The sequence below is a fragment of the Coenobita brevimanus genome, chromosome 50, assembly GCF_032717465.1.
Source record: "Coenobita brevimanus isolate Jiangsu-jjx chromosome 50, ASM3271746v2, whole genome shotgun sequence".
NCBI classification, from domain to species: Eukaryota; Metazoa; Arthropoda; class Malacostraca; order Decapoda; family Coenobitidae; genus Coenobita; species Coenobita brevimanus.
This window is the reverse complement of record NC_137003.1, coordinates 21,479,269-21,494,849: the sequence shown is the minus strand read 5'-3', so window position 1 is coordinate 21,494,849 and position 15,581 is coordinate 21,479,269. Positions and strand designations below refer to the sequence as shown.

Below are 15,581 nucleotides of genomic sequence, written 5' to 3'. Positions count from 1 at the left end.
GAGGATGAATATAGTTTTGAATGGTGAGTTGCTTGAGGAGGTAGAGTGTTTTATATATATAGGGTCACATGTTGCTGTGGGTGGATGAATAGATGCAGAAGTGAAGTTTAGAATGAATGAAGTAGGTAAGGTGCTGGGAGGAATGAAAAAAGTGATTAGATGTCGTTCACTTAGAATGGATGTAAAGAGAAGGCTGTATGAGGGTGTTGTGGTACCGACTGCGTTACATGGGGCTGAAACATGGAATATGAGTGTAGCAGAGAGGAAAAGTTTGAATGTAATGGAGATGAGGTGTATGAGGAGTATGTGTGAAGTGACGCGTATTGATCGAGTGCGAAATGATGAAGTGTGAAGGAGAACTGGAGTTGTTCGGGAGATGGCTGGTAGAGTTGAGCAGAGGGTGTTGCAATGGTTTGGGCATATGGAGAGAATGGATAATGGGCGATTGGTGAAAAACATAACTAGATCTGATGTGAGAGGTGTAAAGCTGAGAGGGAGACCACGAATAGGATGGATGGACAGTGTGAAGAGAGCGCTGGATACGAGAGGGATGTCTGTTGAGCAAGGAAGAGTGGCTGTGCGTAACAGAAATACATGGAGATAAATTGTGAATGAATAAATGATGACGCAGCCCTGAGGGGCTATTCTCCCACATTTGGTCTGATCAGCTAGTCAGGTCAGGTGCGGGTAAGGGGATGGGTCTATTATGTGGCAGGGGTAAACCTGCTCTGCTGTTGGGCCCTGCTGCGGATGTCACTGATTGCACTGTGCAGTTGACCCTTGTCGGTGTGGTGCAGTGTGGATCTGTCCCTTCTCCCCTTCGGGGCTAAGATGCGAATGAATGTGTTTGAATGGATGAGTAAATGGGGAGTGTGTCGTCCTGTCTCGGTTACCTCCCTTTCCTTGGGGGAAGCAGCCTTGGTATATAGATAGATAGATTATTATTATTAATTTTCTGATTTTTCTATTGCTGCGTCTGTCTCCGTCCCCGTCTTCGACTTCGGCTTCGACTTCTCATGATTGAGCAGATGTCTTGGCTGATCTCTAACTACAGTATAATCCTTACCCGTTTGAACCCTCGTTGACTCTTAAAGTGAGGGCGGTCATACTACATCTGTTTCTTTTCAAAACCCAGCCAGGCTAAAAACTCAGACTGAAAACTATGACACTTGTAAAGAAAATGGAACTGTCACAAAGGGGGAGAGAATACTTTGTTTTAGAAAACGTTAGAATATTGCTCCTGAGGGATAACAATTTAAGTACAAAGCGCAACGATGCAGTTAAGGTTCAGCATTTTGGTGAGAAGATGAGGAAGGGAAATGTGTCTCAGGGTAGGCTACCAGGTCATTTTCAACCAAGATGGCAAGTGAAACACCCGAGCTGAATGACGAAGCACTGGAGACCTAAAGGAGAAGCACCAAAGAGGGAACCTGCATGTGCTGGAGCCAAGTTAGACTGGAATACACACCACCGATCCCAGCCATCTTTGAGAAAATGAACTGAGAAATGGTGTGGTAGAAATGATTACACCCACAAGGAGGAACTGCACCATCAGGCTTCAGTGCAAAAGGGTGGGTAGACAGAAGCAACAGCAACTACTTTGAGGATTTTGCAGAGTATATTTGTAATGCCATATCTGAACTTGCTAGGTATTCTGCAACATCGCCTTGTGGCAACAGTGATGCACTCACAGCCTCCTGACTAATTATCCTCAACAAAAATACTAGAATGAGACCACTTGGGGCTGGCAAATTACGCAGAAGATTAACTGGAAAATCCATTATTGTCGCTATTAAGAGTGATAATACAGAAAGCCCCTAATAACCTGTAAGTTGGCGCTGGTCAAAAAGCAGACGAAGACGGAGCAGTGCATACAATAAGCAAAATTTTCGAAAGGGAAGAAGACTGTGAAGTTATACTTATTGTAGATGCCTCTAATGACTTAACTCCATCAACAGAGGCGATGATTCTCAATATCAAGGTTAAATGCTTGTCCTTTGCCCGGTGAGTGGAGAAAACATACACTCAGCCATCAGACCTGTATACAAACTGCTATGGTGCTGAGGAAAGAGAGTTTTTCATTCTATGGGGGAATAATTCAAGACAGTACATTTGCTATGGTCAAGCATTTTTTTTTTTTTTTACACGTCCGACTCTGGGCAAAGGCTTCAGGGCCTATTTCTCGGGGGCAGTGACCTATCCCAAGGCCCAGTAGTCCTATATCTCCACATGTCACCATTTCGGCTCTAATACCCACCATCCATATTGAATACATGCTAGGGCTGTCTCATACAGGACTGGTGTACTGCTATTGACAGGGACACTTTTACATGTCGGCGAGTCATCTGTTAGATCAGGAAAGTCTGCTTTTTAAAGGAAATTCAAATCCTTAAACTGTTCCCTGCCCCAGCCGGGACTCAATCTTGGGTCCGTTAGGACTGGAAGCTGCCTCTCTACCGATTCAGCCACCGCTTTCCCCTATGCTCACAACATGTCAGTAGTAAGGAAAGAAAGTCAGATATGAGGACACAAACACAGAACGGGAAGCATATGGGGACTCCCTCATCAGGGCTGGAAAGATCGAAGATATCATGAACTTGTCGAGAAAAATAACAACACAAGGTCCAAAAAGAGGCTACCACCGAAATGCAAAACTACCCACCCTATCAGTAAAGCCACAACATTATCAGTTCGTATGGAACGTCTTAGAGGAGAGTTAAGTAGCAATGCTAAATGAGGGCCAAAGACTCCTGGGTCAAGTAATCAGAAACGGAGAATTAAGGAAATTAATATAAACAAGGAAAACAAATTCGCTGCCCATTTAGAAACCGAGCCTGACTCTGTGTACGCAGCATTCGCATATGGTGTTATACACCTACGGGTATACTTGTTGAGAACCGTGTTCGAAGTGAGTTCTCTGCTCCACGCCCTAGCAGAGGCCGTTAAAGATTCATTAATACTGTCCTCAAAAAGCAGTCATAATTGCACAGCTCAAGAGAGGGATATCAAGGCCCTGCTCAGGTTCTGCACTGTTCAAATATTTCAATCTGCAGTTTTCTGCACATGTCCTGTTAGAACCGCTCTGTGGCGCTGGTCACTGCAACATCGTATGCACGTGCAAAGTTCTGGCTAACACTACAACAAGTAGGACTAAGCATCATCAACCTAACAAAACTTGTATACTACGAACACTAATAAACATACCAAGAACTCAAATACAATCAATCTTACCGAGTTCTTGTAGATGAAAATTGTAGCCAGGCCAAAATGAGAGCAGTAAATGAACAACAGATGAGTAAAAATAAGACTCACTTCTTACACCTATCAACCCGACAAATTATCTACAGGAGTACCCAGTAATGTTAATAATATCCAGCTGAATCCTGCATTATCCTTAAACATACTTGGGGTTTCATTCTCTCGGAATTTATCTTGGAAAGATCATATTTCATCTCTTGTAAAATCTGCTTCCAAGAGATTAGGTGTGCTAAGCCAACTCCATACCTTCTTTACCCCTGCACAGTTGTTGACTTTATACACGGTTTTTTTCGCCCTTGCGTAGAGTACAACTCTCATGTGTGGGGAGGCTCCCCACATACAGCTCTTCTCAATAGGGTGGAGTCGAAACCTTTTCCTCTCATTAACTCCCCTCCTCTTACTGGCTTCCTTCAACCTCTATCTCTTCGCCACACTGTTGCATCTTTATCTCTTTTCTATCGCTACTTCAATGGTCACTGCTCCTCTGAACTGTCTGCTTGCATCCTTCCACTTCTAAGACGGGTGCTACGCACCCGTCTAGCAACAAACTCTCATCCCTTTTCTGTCCAGCTCTCTAATGAAGGAGCTAACCGTTACTTCCAGTCCTTCATTTATGCAACAGGTCAACTCTGGAACCGTCTCCCTCTGTCTGTATTTCTTACTTCCTATGATCTCCAGTCTTTCAGACCCAGTGTGTCCAGGCATCTCGAAATGAACGGATCTTTAATTTGGCGCTCTTTTGTATTGTTTTTGTTATTTCTTGGAAGGAACGGTTTGCTGGCTCCAGGCCTTTGATTCCTTCTTCCTTGCACACACACAAAAAAATCACTCAAGACTCAGCAGGAGATGGGTAGTGCTGCAACAATTGGCAGTAGAACAATGTAAAAGAGTGGAGGCTGCACAAGAGGTAGAGCTGTCAAGTTGGTTGACTTCTCTGTACTCAAGACAAAATATTTCAGCTCAAACAATAAGAAATTGCAAATGCCACTGCCTTGAGATATGGATAATCACTAAAGGCTGTATCGGGCATGTGCATTTACTGAGCACCGTCTCAAAATGACCATAGCTAGAACTGCAAAAACGGATGGCTTCCTGTTCACTAGGCCTCAGAGCAAAAATTTTCCTGGAATTGTGCCATGACGTCACTTCTGAATCATTTTTCATTCCAATGAATGACAACAAAAGTTAATTAGTACTAAACGCCAGTAACATCCAATGATGCACAAGCAGACATCAGTGTCTGTATCTATTGACCATGAGGTGAAACAGACTTCGTTGATGCCATATCTGGTGGCGGTTTGTCAGAACCTGCGTCTACTTGAAAAAAAAAAAAGAACAAATTTATCAACAGGAAATACAGCAGGTGCAGCTTAGCCACTAATTAGTTAAGAGAAAAAGAATTATCCTTTCTAGTTCATTTGCACTGTAGCGCTTAGCTATGGAGAGTTACCTTTAGCATAGTAACTGTATGTATAATTACTCCAAGAATTAGGACATACTTATTATTTATTGGTTTTCTTTCCTCAGTGCAAGGTACTTTTTATTTACCTTAGCGCTGACTCTTCAGGTGAAAGGACTGATGAGACAAAACAGTGAATCTCTTCTTAGAGGGCTGGTATCTACTTCAATATTATATTTTGGCGTCATGTACCTCAAAGGGAATAAAATGTGTTTGATTGTGTGTGTGTGTGTGTGTGTGTGTGTGTATACTGTATATATATATATATATATATATATATATATATATATATATTTATATATATCTATCTATATATATATATATATATATATATATATATATATATATATAGTTAGATGGATAGATAGATAAATAGATAAATAAATATATATAGATAGATAGATAGATAGATAGATAAATTGATAGAAATATGGATATATATATATACATATATAGATAAATAAATATATATAAATATATATATATATATAGATAGATAGATAAATATAGATATATACATAGATATATATACATATATATATACATAGATAGATATAGATAGATAGATAGATAGAGAGAGAGATCTATATATATCTATATCTATATAGATATATAGATATATATATCTATATCTATCTATCTATCTATCTTTCTATATATATATATTTCTATATCTGTATCTATATCTATCTATCTATCTATATCTATCAATCTATATATATACGTATATATATATATGTATATATCTATATCTATCTATCTATATATATATATATATATATATATATATATATATATATATATATATATATATATATATTGTTACGGAACAGAGAGAGATAATGAACACTTCAAGTGAGAATACTAAAATTACTACTGTCCCGCAAAGTTCCAGGTTCAAAACAAAAGAGTTAGGTAAAATTACAAGTTAAAGTTTAATGCTCAAACTAACAGCTAAACATTCAGGACTCATAAGGATAATGTAATGGCAAAAAACAGGTTAAATATATGGTTAACTGCAATAGCCTCTATTAACACGAAATTAGCAAGAGTAATTTTATCTAAGTCAGCCCTGATAAATTAGAGAACACCGGATAATGCTCATTTAATGCAAGATATATTATTACAGATACAAATTATTATTAATAATGGCTGACATCAAAAACTCCACATGAATCACAAAAACTTCACCAGGCCTACGAATTAACACCTTATGCCATACAGTACAAGAACAAAATGCAACAACACTTATACTCAAATTATTCAGCAGCCAGATGGTTGGAGACTTCCTGAGCACTCACAACAATAAAAACAACTGTACAGGGGAGGACAGAGATGTGAACAAAATGAGGAGTAGATCTAAGTGGCTATTAATGCAGAGACTGAGCTCATTATATAGGGGCCGGCAGAGCTTGATACAACTTGTAAGAAGGACGCGCAAATGAAGCCATAGGGGACAAAGAGTTGACACTCCTGCTCTGAACAACAGAAAGAACGACTTACTCTACTATAAGGGAGGAGAAGGGGGGAGTGAGGTAGAACACGGAAGCTTGGTCACTATGGAAGCCACGAGGCGAAATCGTGATCAGACATGCAGCATACTGTACGTTAGAATTCTACAAAGGATGATGAAATCATACGCTATGTAACACTTCCCCACAAAAAAAAAAAAAAATTACAAAGGAAATTTCTTATTACTCTAAAACAATCCGTCTAAACTCTAGGTAAGCAATTTGCAATAACATTTTCTTTCCCCTTGACATGTTGTATGTCTAATGAATACTCCTGAAGAAGCAGACTACATCTTGTCAGTCTCTGATTTTTATCTTTAAACTTACTAAGGAATTTCAGTGGGTTATGATCAGTATAAATGACTATGGGGTCAAAACCAGAACACAAATAAAATGAAGAATGCTGTAAACCCAAAATCAAGGCCAAAAGCTCTTTCTCAATAGTTGAGTAGTTCTTTTGAGGTGGAGTGAACTTCTTACTGTAGTAAGATACAGGGTGTTCAATACCCTGATCATCCTCTTGCAGTAAAACAGCCCCAGCTCCCGTATCATTTGCATCAGCAGCCATCTTAAAAGGCTTAGCAAAATTAGGAGTAGCGAGCACTGGCTGACTTAATAGGATAGCTTTAAGTTTACTGAAAGAGGATTCACAGTTATCGGTCCAGACAAATTTAACTCCCTTTTTCAGTAGGTCTGTAAGTGATGATACAAGAATTGAAAAGTTAAGAACAAATCTTCTGCAATAACCTACCATTCCCAAATATCTTTGTAGCTCTTTCCTACTTTTAGGTCTGGGAAGATCACTTATAACCTGAACCTTAGCTGCTGGTGGTGCAACGTGTCCATCACCAATTACGTACCCAAGGTACTGAACTTTAGCTTGACCAAACTCACACTTTGATAAATTAGCTACAAGATTAGCCTGAACCAAACGCTCAAGAAATTTACTGACATGGCATAGGTGATCTTTCCAGTTGTCACTGAAGATTAATACATCATCAATATAAACAACACACCCTGCCAAACCCTTTGTTACAACATTCATGAGCTTTTGAAATGTGGCTGGTGCATTCTTCATACCATATGGCATTACGGAACATGCAAAAGTCTTTCCTAGTGTTACAAAACATGAGACCTCCCTAGCACGTTCAGTCATAGGTACTTGCCAGTATCCCTTTAACAAATCAAATTTACTTATGTACCTAGCCTTCCCGATCTCGTCTATGCAATCTTCCACGTGAGGGAGAGGGTAAGTGTCTGTTTTGGTTATCTGATTAACACGTCTGTAGTCGATGCAAAGTCGCTGTGACCCACCTGGCTTAGGGACCAGAGTGACAGGAGAACTCCACTCGCTCTGACAGGGCTCAATCATCTTGTGGTCCAACAGGTAGCCAAGCTCCTTCTGGATGAGAGGAACTTTCACTGGGTTCACACGGTAAGGAGGCAATTTAATTGGCTTTGCGTCTCCAACATCGACACATGCATCAACACAGTGGTTCTTTCTGGAGTGGCACGGAACACTTGCGGGTACTCCTGCAGTAATGCCGAAAACTCCTGCCTTTCGTCGGGAGGTAGATGAGAAAGCTTAGTCTGGAGATCATTCATGATATCAGGATTCTTCCCCAAACTATCACTCAGGCTCATACTGCATGGGAGAGCTTCACTTGCAGACTCGGGTGGAACAGCTACAGTGCAGACTGGATTATTTTCGTCCCGCCTGTGATATAACTTTAGCATGTTGATGTGACATAGTTGCTTGCTCTTTCTACGATCTGGTGTGGCGATGACATAGTTGACATCACTGAGTTTCTTCTCCATGAAATAAGGACCACTAAACTTGGCTTCAAGAGGTTGCCCATGAACCGGTAGCAGAATCAAAACCTGATGTCCTGGCTGAAAGTGGCGTAACCTGGACTTCTTATCATACCAAGTCTTCATCTTCTCCTGAGCAGCTCCTAAATTCTCTCTCGCCAGCTTTAAAGCAGTGGACAGCCGTTCTTTGAACTTCGTCACATACTCCAGCAGGTTGACGTCATCTTCCTCCGACAGCCAGCATTCCTTGAGTAGCTTAAGGGGTCCTCTTACTTCATGGCCAAACAGTAGTTCAAAAGGTGAGAAGCCCAGTGATTCATTTGGAGATTCTCTTGCAGCAAACACAACGAATGGAAGACCTTTATCCCAGTCTTTCTGATGTTCCAAACAGTATTTCTTGAGCATCGATTTGAGTGTTTGATGATATCTTTCCAACGCTCCTTGGGTCTGGGGATGGTAAGCTGAAGACGTGATCTGGGTGATGCCCAACTCTTTCAGAGACTGCTTGAAAACGTTTGACATGAAATTACTTCCCCGGTCTGACTGTACCTCCTTGGGCAGACCAAACTTTGTGAAGAACCCTAGCATTTCCTTAACCACGTTCTTTGCTGAGATATTTCTAAGTGGAATGGCTTCAGGATAACGAGTAGCCATATCAATCAAGGTCAACACATAAGAAAATCCTGAAGAAGTCTTAGGAAGAGGGCCCACAATATCCACCAACACACGGGTGAAAGGCGCCTCAAAAGGAGGAATGAGAACTAGAGGTGCAACCTTTTCGGTCTGATTACACTTCCCCACAACTTGACAGGTGTGACAAGACTTACAATACCAGGAAACATCCCTGATGATACCTGGCCAGTAGAACTGTTTCAAAATGCGTGCCACAGTCTTCCTCACTCCAAGGTGTCCTGCCAAACTGGAATCATGAGCCACTCTAATGATATCCTGCCTACAAACACGAGGGATGACAACTTGATGTACAACCTCCCATTCACAGTCGGCTGATGCTGTTGAGGGTCTCCACTTCCTCATAAGTACTCCTGACTTTACATAATAACAAATAGAAGCACCGGCTGACTCTTCTTCACTGTAAGCAGAGTTAGCTAGACCTTTCAACTCAGGGTCAGCAACCTGCAACTCAACCAACTCTTGACGAGACAAATTATCAACACTACGGGGTACTGCCTCATCTGGTGAGTGGTCCAAATTAGCAAGAAAAGTGTCAGCTAGGATAACATCATCATCATCATTATCCTCTAAATCACCAGTAACTTTAGACTTAGCCCTAGTGACAGCACATGCAGGGAACACATCAGGGACATCACAGTCCTGGGTCGCAGCCACTGGCTCACTAGACAACTGAGGAGCTGGACACACTTGACTTCCACCAATATCATTTCCAAGTAAGAAAGCTACACCTGACATTGGGAGTGTCTCAACCAACCCAACCATAACGGAACCATTAACAAAACCAGACTCTAAATTCACTCTGCACAGAGGGACAGAGAAGTAATTATTCCCTACACCTTGGAAGCTTACAGTTTCATCAGAGGAATTAACATTAGAGCCTAGAACACTGCTCAGCATAAGGGATTGGCAAGCACCTGTGTCACGATATATTTTTACTGATTTCCTGTCATTACTGTCCAGAGGACTGACAAAACCATCAGACAGGATATTAGCACATGAACTCTTGAGAGTGTCACCCACGTTACTGCTCAAAAGAGGAGCTCCATCATGAGAATTTAAGTTACCCCTCAAAGCAGGTTCAGTTAACTCGGTTAAAGAATTCTGGGAACTCTCAAGAGTGGACACTAGACCAATTGACTGAATATTTAAAGACTCCTTTTTGTTCACATCACGCTGTCTCCTGAAACATCTCTCCGTAGTATGACCAAGCTTACTACAATAAGTACATTTACTTTTCTGAAATCTAGAGGTGAAGCTGGTATTTACTTCCTGAGAAACATCATCTTTATTCTCTTTCCTGTTACCTGTACTCTGAGTAGAGGCAACGTACTTACTCTCAGCTTTCCCTTTTTCTCTAGAATATCTCTTGTGAGTGAGAACATATTCATCAGCTAAAACTGCAGCATCAGACAAATTATCTATCCTTTTCTCATCAAGATATAGGCTTACATCTTTATAAATACACCTTTTGAAGTCCTCCAGCAAAATCATCTGCTTAAATTTGTCAAAATCAGAATCCACATTCTTAGAATTTAACCACTGCTCTAACAGATCTTCTTTGATTTTTGCATACTCAACATGGGATTGCTTATCTTGCTTGTAAGTTGTCCTAAATTTTACTCTATAGGCTTCAGGAACAAGCTCATAGGCCTTAAGAATCAAGCTCTTAACTACATCATAATTATCAGATTGATCCTGAGGCAAAGATGCATAAGTTACTTGAGCTTTACCGGTGAGAACAGTTTGAAGGAGTACTGGCCAATTCTGTTTGGGCCAATTAAAACCTGTAGCTACCCTCTCAAACAACTGAAAATACTTTGTTAAATCAGATTCATTAAAAGGAGGGACAAGTTTAACATTTTTAGCCACATCAAAATCATCAGAGCTAGATGATCCAGTTCCACCTTGTTTCATGCGATACTCATGGTCTGCCTGAATCCTGGCAAGTTCAATTTGTGCCTGAGCCTGTACCTGTGCCTCTTGAATACGAGCATTTGCCTCATTAACACGAGCCTCCGCCTCCTTAGCCTTAGTCTCCTTCAGGGCTAGCTGTAACTTAGCTAATTCAATCTGCGTTTGCTCATTTGGAGGAGTTACATTAAACAAGCTTTCATTAATCATGTCAGCAATTTGATCTTTAGAATGATGAGAGCGAACAGCAATTCCCAATTGTTGAGCAACAAGCTTAAGTTCATTCTTTGTTCTGTTTTCTACATCACACACTGTTTGCACATATGACAAAAAATCTTTGGCTTCATCAAGTGTAGTAATAGTAGACATCATGAATAAGTAACAGTCACAAAATATCAAGCAATATCCTTATGATAATATCCTGAATATCCTGATAAGAGGTCGCCAAGTTTATGTTACGGAACAGAGAAAGATAATGTACACTTTAAGTGAGAATACTAAAAATCACTACTGTCCCGAAAAGTTCCAGGTTCAAAGCAAAAGGGTTAGGTAAAATTACAAGTTAAAGTTTAATGCTCAAACTAACAACAAAACATTCAGAACTCATAAGGATAATGTAATGGCAAATAAACAGGTTAAATATATGGTTAACTGCAATAGCCTCTATTAACACGAAATTAGCAAGAGTAAATTTATCTAAGTCAGCCCTGATAAAATGAGATACCAGATAATACTCAGTGAATGCCAGATAAATTATTACAGATACAAACTATTATCAAAAATGACTGACTAAAAGAACCTTTACATAAATCACAAAAAAAAACTCACTAAGCCTAAGAATTAACCCTATGCTACACAGCACAAGAAAAAAATGCAACAACAGTTATTCTCAAATCACAGCTGCTAGATGGTTGGACTCTTCCTGAGAAATTCACAATAATAATAACTGTACAGGGGAGGACAGAGATGTGAACAAAATGAGGAGCAGATCTAAGTGGCAATGATGCAGAGACTGAGCTCATTATATAGGGGCCAGGAGAGCTTGATACAACTTGTAAGAAGGACGCGCAAATGAAGCCATGGGGACAAAGAGCTGAAAATCCCGCTCTGAATAACAGAGAGAACGACTTTACTATAACGGTAGAAGGGGGGGCCTGAGGCAGAACACGCTCGTGATCAAACATGCAGCAACTGTGCGTTAAAATTACACAACGGATGATGAAATCATAGGCTATGTAACAATATCTATATATCTATCAATAAATATATCTATATCTATCTATCTATCTATCTATATCTATCTATCTATCTATATATATATGTACCGTCTCTCTTTCTCTCTCTCTCTCTCTCTCTCTCTCTCTCTCTCTCTCTCTCTCTCTCTCTCTCTCTCTCTCTCTTCATATATCTATATCTATATCTACCTATCTATCTATATCCATATCTACATCTGTGTATGTCTATCTATCTATCTATATTATTTCTCAGGGTACTCTGGTGATGCTGGCAGGCGGTAGTGTGACTGGTCTTCTTGTATTCTGCTTGGAAATTCTTCACTCACGTCTGCTTCAGTGATGCACCACCATTCCATTGGATGCATGTAATGTATGAGTTACCAATACAAGATGGAAATTATGGATTTAACCTTTATCCTACCACCTATAGATAACCTGGTTATATTTTAGTTCTCTTTACATATATTACATCTGTTATCATAAGGAACCCATAGCTGACTTATGAGACCAAGTTTATTTCATACATACTAATTACATAATGTTCCATTTAAGGAACATTGGAGGGTTCCCAGGCCAAGACAACAAATCGCAAGATTTTATTCCCATTCATATTCAATTGCAACCTTGCAGTAAATATAAAGAGAAGACGAGTTTGTCATATTCCCTGTCACGTGCTCTCTTTGCGATGGCACGTTTCAAAACATTGCTCGCCCCTTTCCGCATAAAGACGAACATTGCAATTTTTGCACATGTTTTTGGTGTTATTCTAGCAAAATTTGCATCGACTTTGCGTAGTTGAGCCCAAGATGTGATTCATTCCATCATATCGAACATCTCCAGGGAGTGATGCAGCGCCACCAGGTGTTCTTGGATGTTGTACTACATCAGCTTTGAGTAAACACAGTGTCACATGTCGCCGGAAATCCAAGTGAGGTAGTTTGTCTGGATCTACTCTGCAGTGAATCCTCCATGCTGCAATCATGGCAACGTTGATCAGGTTGAGGAAAAGTTGCCAATACCACTTCTTTCCACGAATCATGGGGCGATATGATTCTGACAGTCAATACAGAAGGTCAACTCCACCCATTCCTTTGTTGTAGGAGTTGACAAGATGTGGTTGTGTGACCTCCTCCTCACCTCCTTTCACACGTCGTTTTACCTTATGAAGTGGGTTGTGTGTCTCCCAGTTGCTGGCAACAGCAAAAACTGAATTGTCATTCCACTTTGCAATGCACACCTTTCCATCACAGCAGTAGTCAAATGTACCTCTTTCCTTCTTTTGCGGATCCCTGGTACTGGAAATGTTTTTTGTTCCAGCAGCTGTCCTGTTTTCTCTGACTGTCCCAGTTGCTCGCATCCTCCTCTCAGCCAGCTTGACCATCAGATCGTAACTGGTATAAAAGTTGTCAAAATAAAGTTGGTGGCACGCAGCATCTGAATTGGAAGTGATTATACCAACCATGTTCATGATTACGCGTGTCTCAAGTTGTTGTTTCAGGGGATTTGGCTCCTTTCCTTGATAAACCTTCATGTGATACGGACAGCCATCATTACCACACACGCACCAGATCTTGTACCCGAAGCGAATTGGCTTTCCTCTTATAAACATTTTAGCACTATGGTCCAAAGTAGGGTACCATGGACTCATCAATACTCAGCATTTCATGGAATATGCCACAACTAATGAGACTGTCATTTAGCATGTCATACAGTGGAGAAATTTTGCTCATTTTATTACCTTCGGTGAGATTCTGGTTTTCACCAAAGTGTATGTATCTTTTGATTTCAAGGAATCTGTTTTTACTCACGGTATTGTATACGATAGGTACACCCAAGTCAGGTTGGGTTGACCAATAATGGTGTTCTTCTGGTAGGGTGTGGTATCCTGAAAACAAAAAGAATGCCCAAAAAGTTGCGAACCTCTTTTTCTGAAGCATGAAAGTTTGGGTTGTTGTTGTCACGGTTGACATACATGTTGGTCTGGAGAACGATGTGTTTCACTATATCTGGAGTAAATAATTTCTCCCAAATCTCATACACTGATTTTCCTTCCAGTTCCATAACCTTTCAGTAATATCTTTGCCACTAGAAGGAAGAGTACTATCAAATTTTATACGTTTCCTCCATCTCAGAGTTTCGTTGCACTTTTTCTTTGGAGGCTGTTCTATATCATAATTTTCATCACTCTGAATCGCTTCTTCTACTTCGAGCTCTCCTACTGGTTCATAGCTCTCCTCTGGGTCATCATTAGCATGAACAGAATCACTCTCTTGAATTTCGGTGTCTCCTGCAGCAGGAGGCAGTACAACAACATTGCATTCTGTACTGCTTCATAAGTTTCTCCGATTGTTGTCACTCTCGTAGTTTTTCTTGTTGCATAGAAGGATTCAGCGTCCATCACCTGTATACCAAGATTAGAAAATGGTAAATATTCACGATGCTGTGTATAATAACAAAAGGCAATTATACCCACACATGGAAAAGTACTTTTGTTTTAATAGCACTCTCCCTCACTCACGTAAAAAAAAAAATCAAATGAAAACTTAGGTTTATCAGTAGAAACCAATCCTCAGTGAAAGCCAAACAACTAATGAAGTAGCAACGATTCGTGGATCTACTCAATACATCTTGTCAACAAAAATCTTTGTTCGTTATATCGAATAAAATGAGAAACAAACATGAACCATGTCCCTGAACAAAGAAGCGAATGTATGCAGTAACCCTCCAGTATTTTATAAATGGAACATTATTTGTTTTTACAGCACATGGTACATATATGAAAGAATTAAAAAGGCCTTTGTAACAACAGCATACGTTAGCTACTTTGGTAGCAAATAATATGAAGCAACCATGCTTCCAGTGCAGTACAAGTATTAGTTTCCCCTGTGCATGTCCTGCAACCCTGATCAGTAGACGGTCATAGTGAAACTTTTTGCCACCATTACCGACTGAGAGGGGCCAAGTTATGTGGTGGTGAGGACTGCGACCCTCACTGTCACACCGAATCCAGTCACTGCACAAGCCCACTTCTATACTCACCTCCCATTTCATCCTTTCACTAAAATCAAAAGACTTACAGTGACAGGATTGGGTGACGGTGACTGATCATGATTGTGGCTGGAAGTCACTAGTTTGAGTCCTGCACATAGGCGGCACTGGTCCAGTGATTGCTTGCATAATGGGATGGGAGCAGGTTATGGTTTCAGCAGCATCCAGTACTGCTTGAAATGGACACACAACTTCTTACCCCTGATGGGGAGTGGTTTAGACAAGGTAACTTAAACATCTGGGGCTCCACACCACCTCGGCAGATAACTGCGATTGTCACGGTATCCATGACTGGTCGAAAAACCCAAAGAATCACTCCGACTCTAACTACTCCATACCAATGGGTCAAGTTCTGGGTAAGCCGTTTCTCAATATCAGACTTACTGGAGGGGACAATGAGAATCCTTATGTCATCAACACGCCCAGATTGTGTGGGTTGTTCTTCCAGTTATATTGTTCACGTACAATGTCGAGGAATTTGTCACAGTATGTCTGTCTCTCCTATAAACCACACCTGAAGACAAATCACTCCGTTAATTCCAGGCACCTGGGACAGGTGTTCTCGATAGATATGTACAGTTGGAGAAATTTTGCGCGCGGGACACTGTGTAGATGGCAGCAGCAGCGACAGAGAGAAATGATCTGATAACAGTG

At 40.5% G+C, this 15,581-nt stretch overlaps 1 protein-coding gene across 1 annotated transcript in view; it reads left to right on the top strand.

Moving 5' to 3' along the window:
- Positions 1 to 12,219, top strand: part of LOC145399706 (putative glutamate receptor) — a 43,743-nt gene extending 31,524 nt beyond the window's left edge. Inside the window, exon 10 of the mRNA XM_080272253.1 lies at positions 12,133 to 12,219. Coding sequence (XP_080128379.1) covers positions 12,133 to 12,219 — 87 coding nt within the window. The remainder of the gene's footprint in view (positions 1 to 12,132) is intronic.
- The last annotated feature ends 3,362 nt before the right edge of the window (positions 12,220 to 15,581 follow it).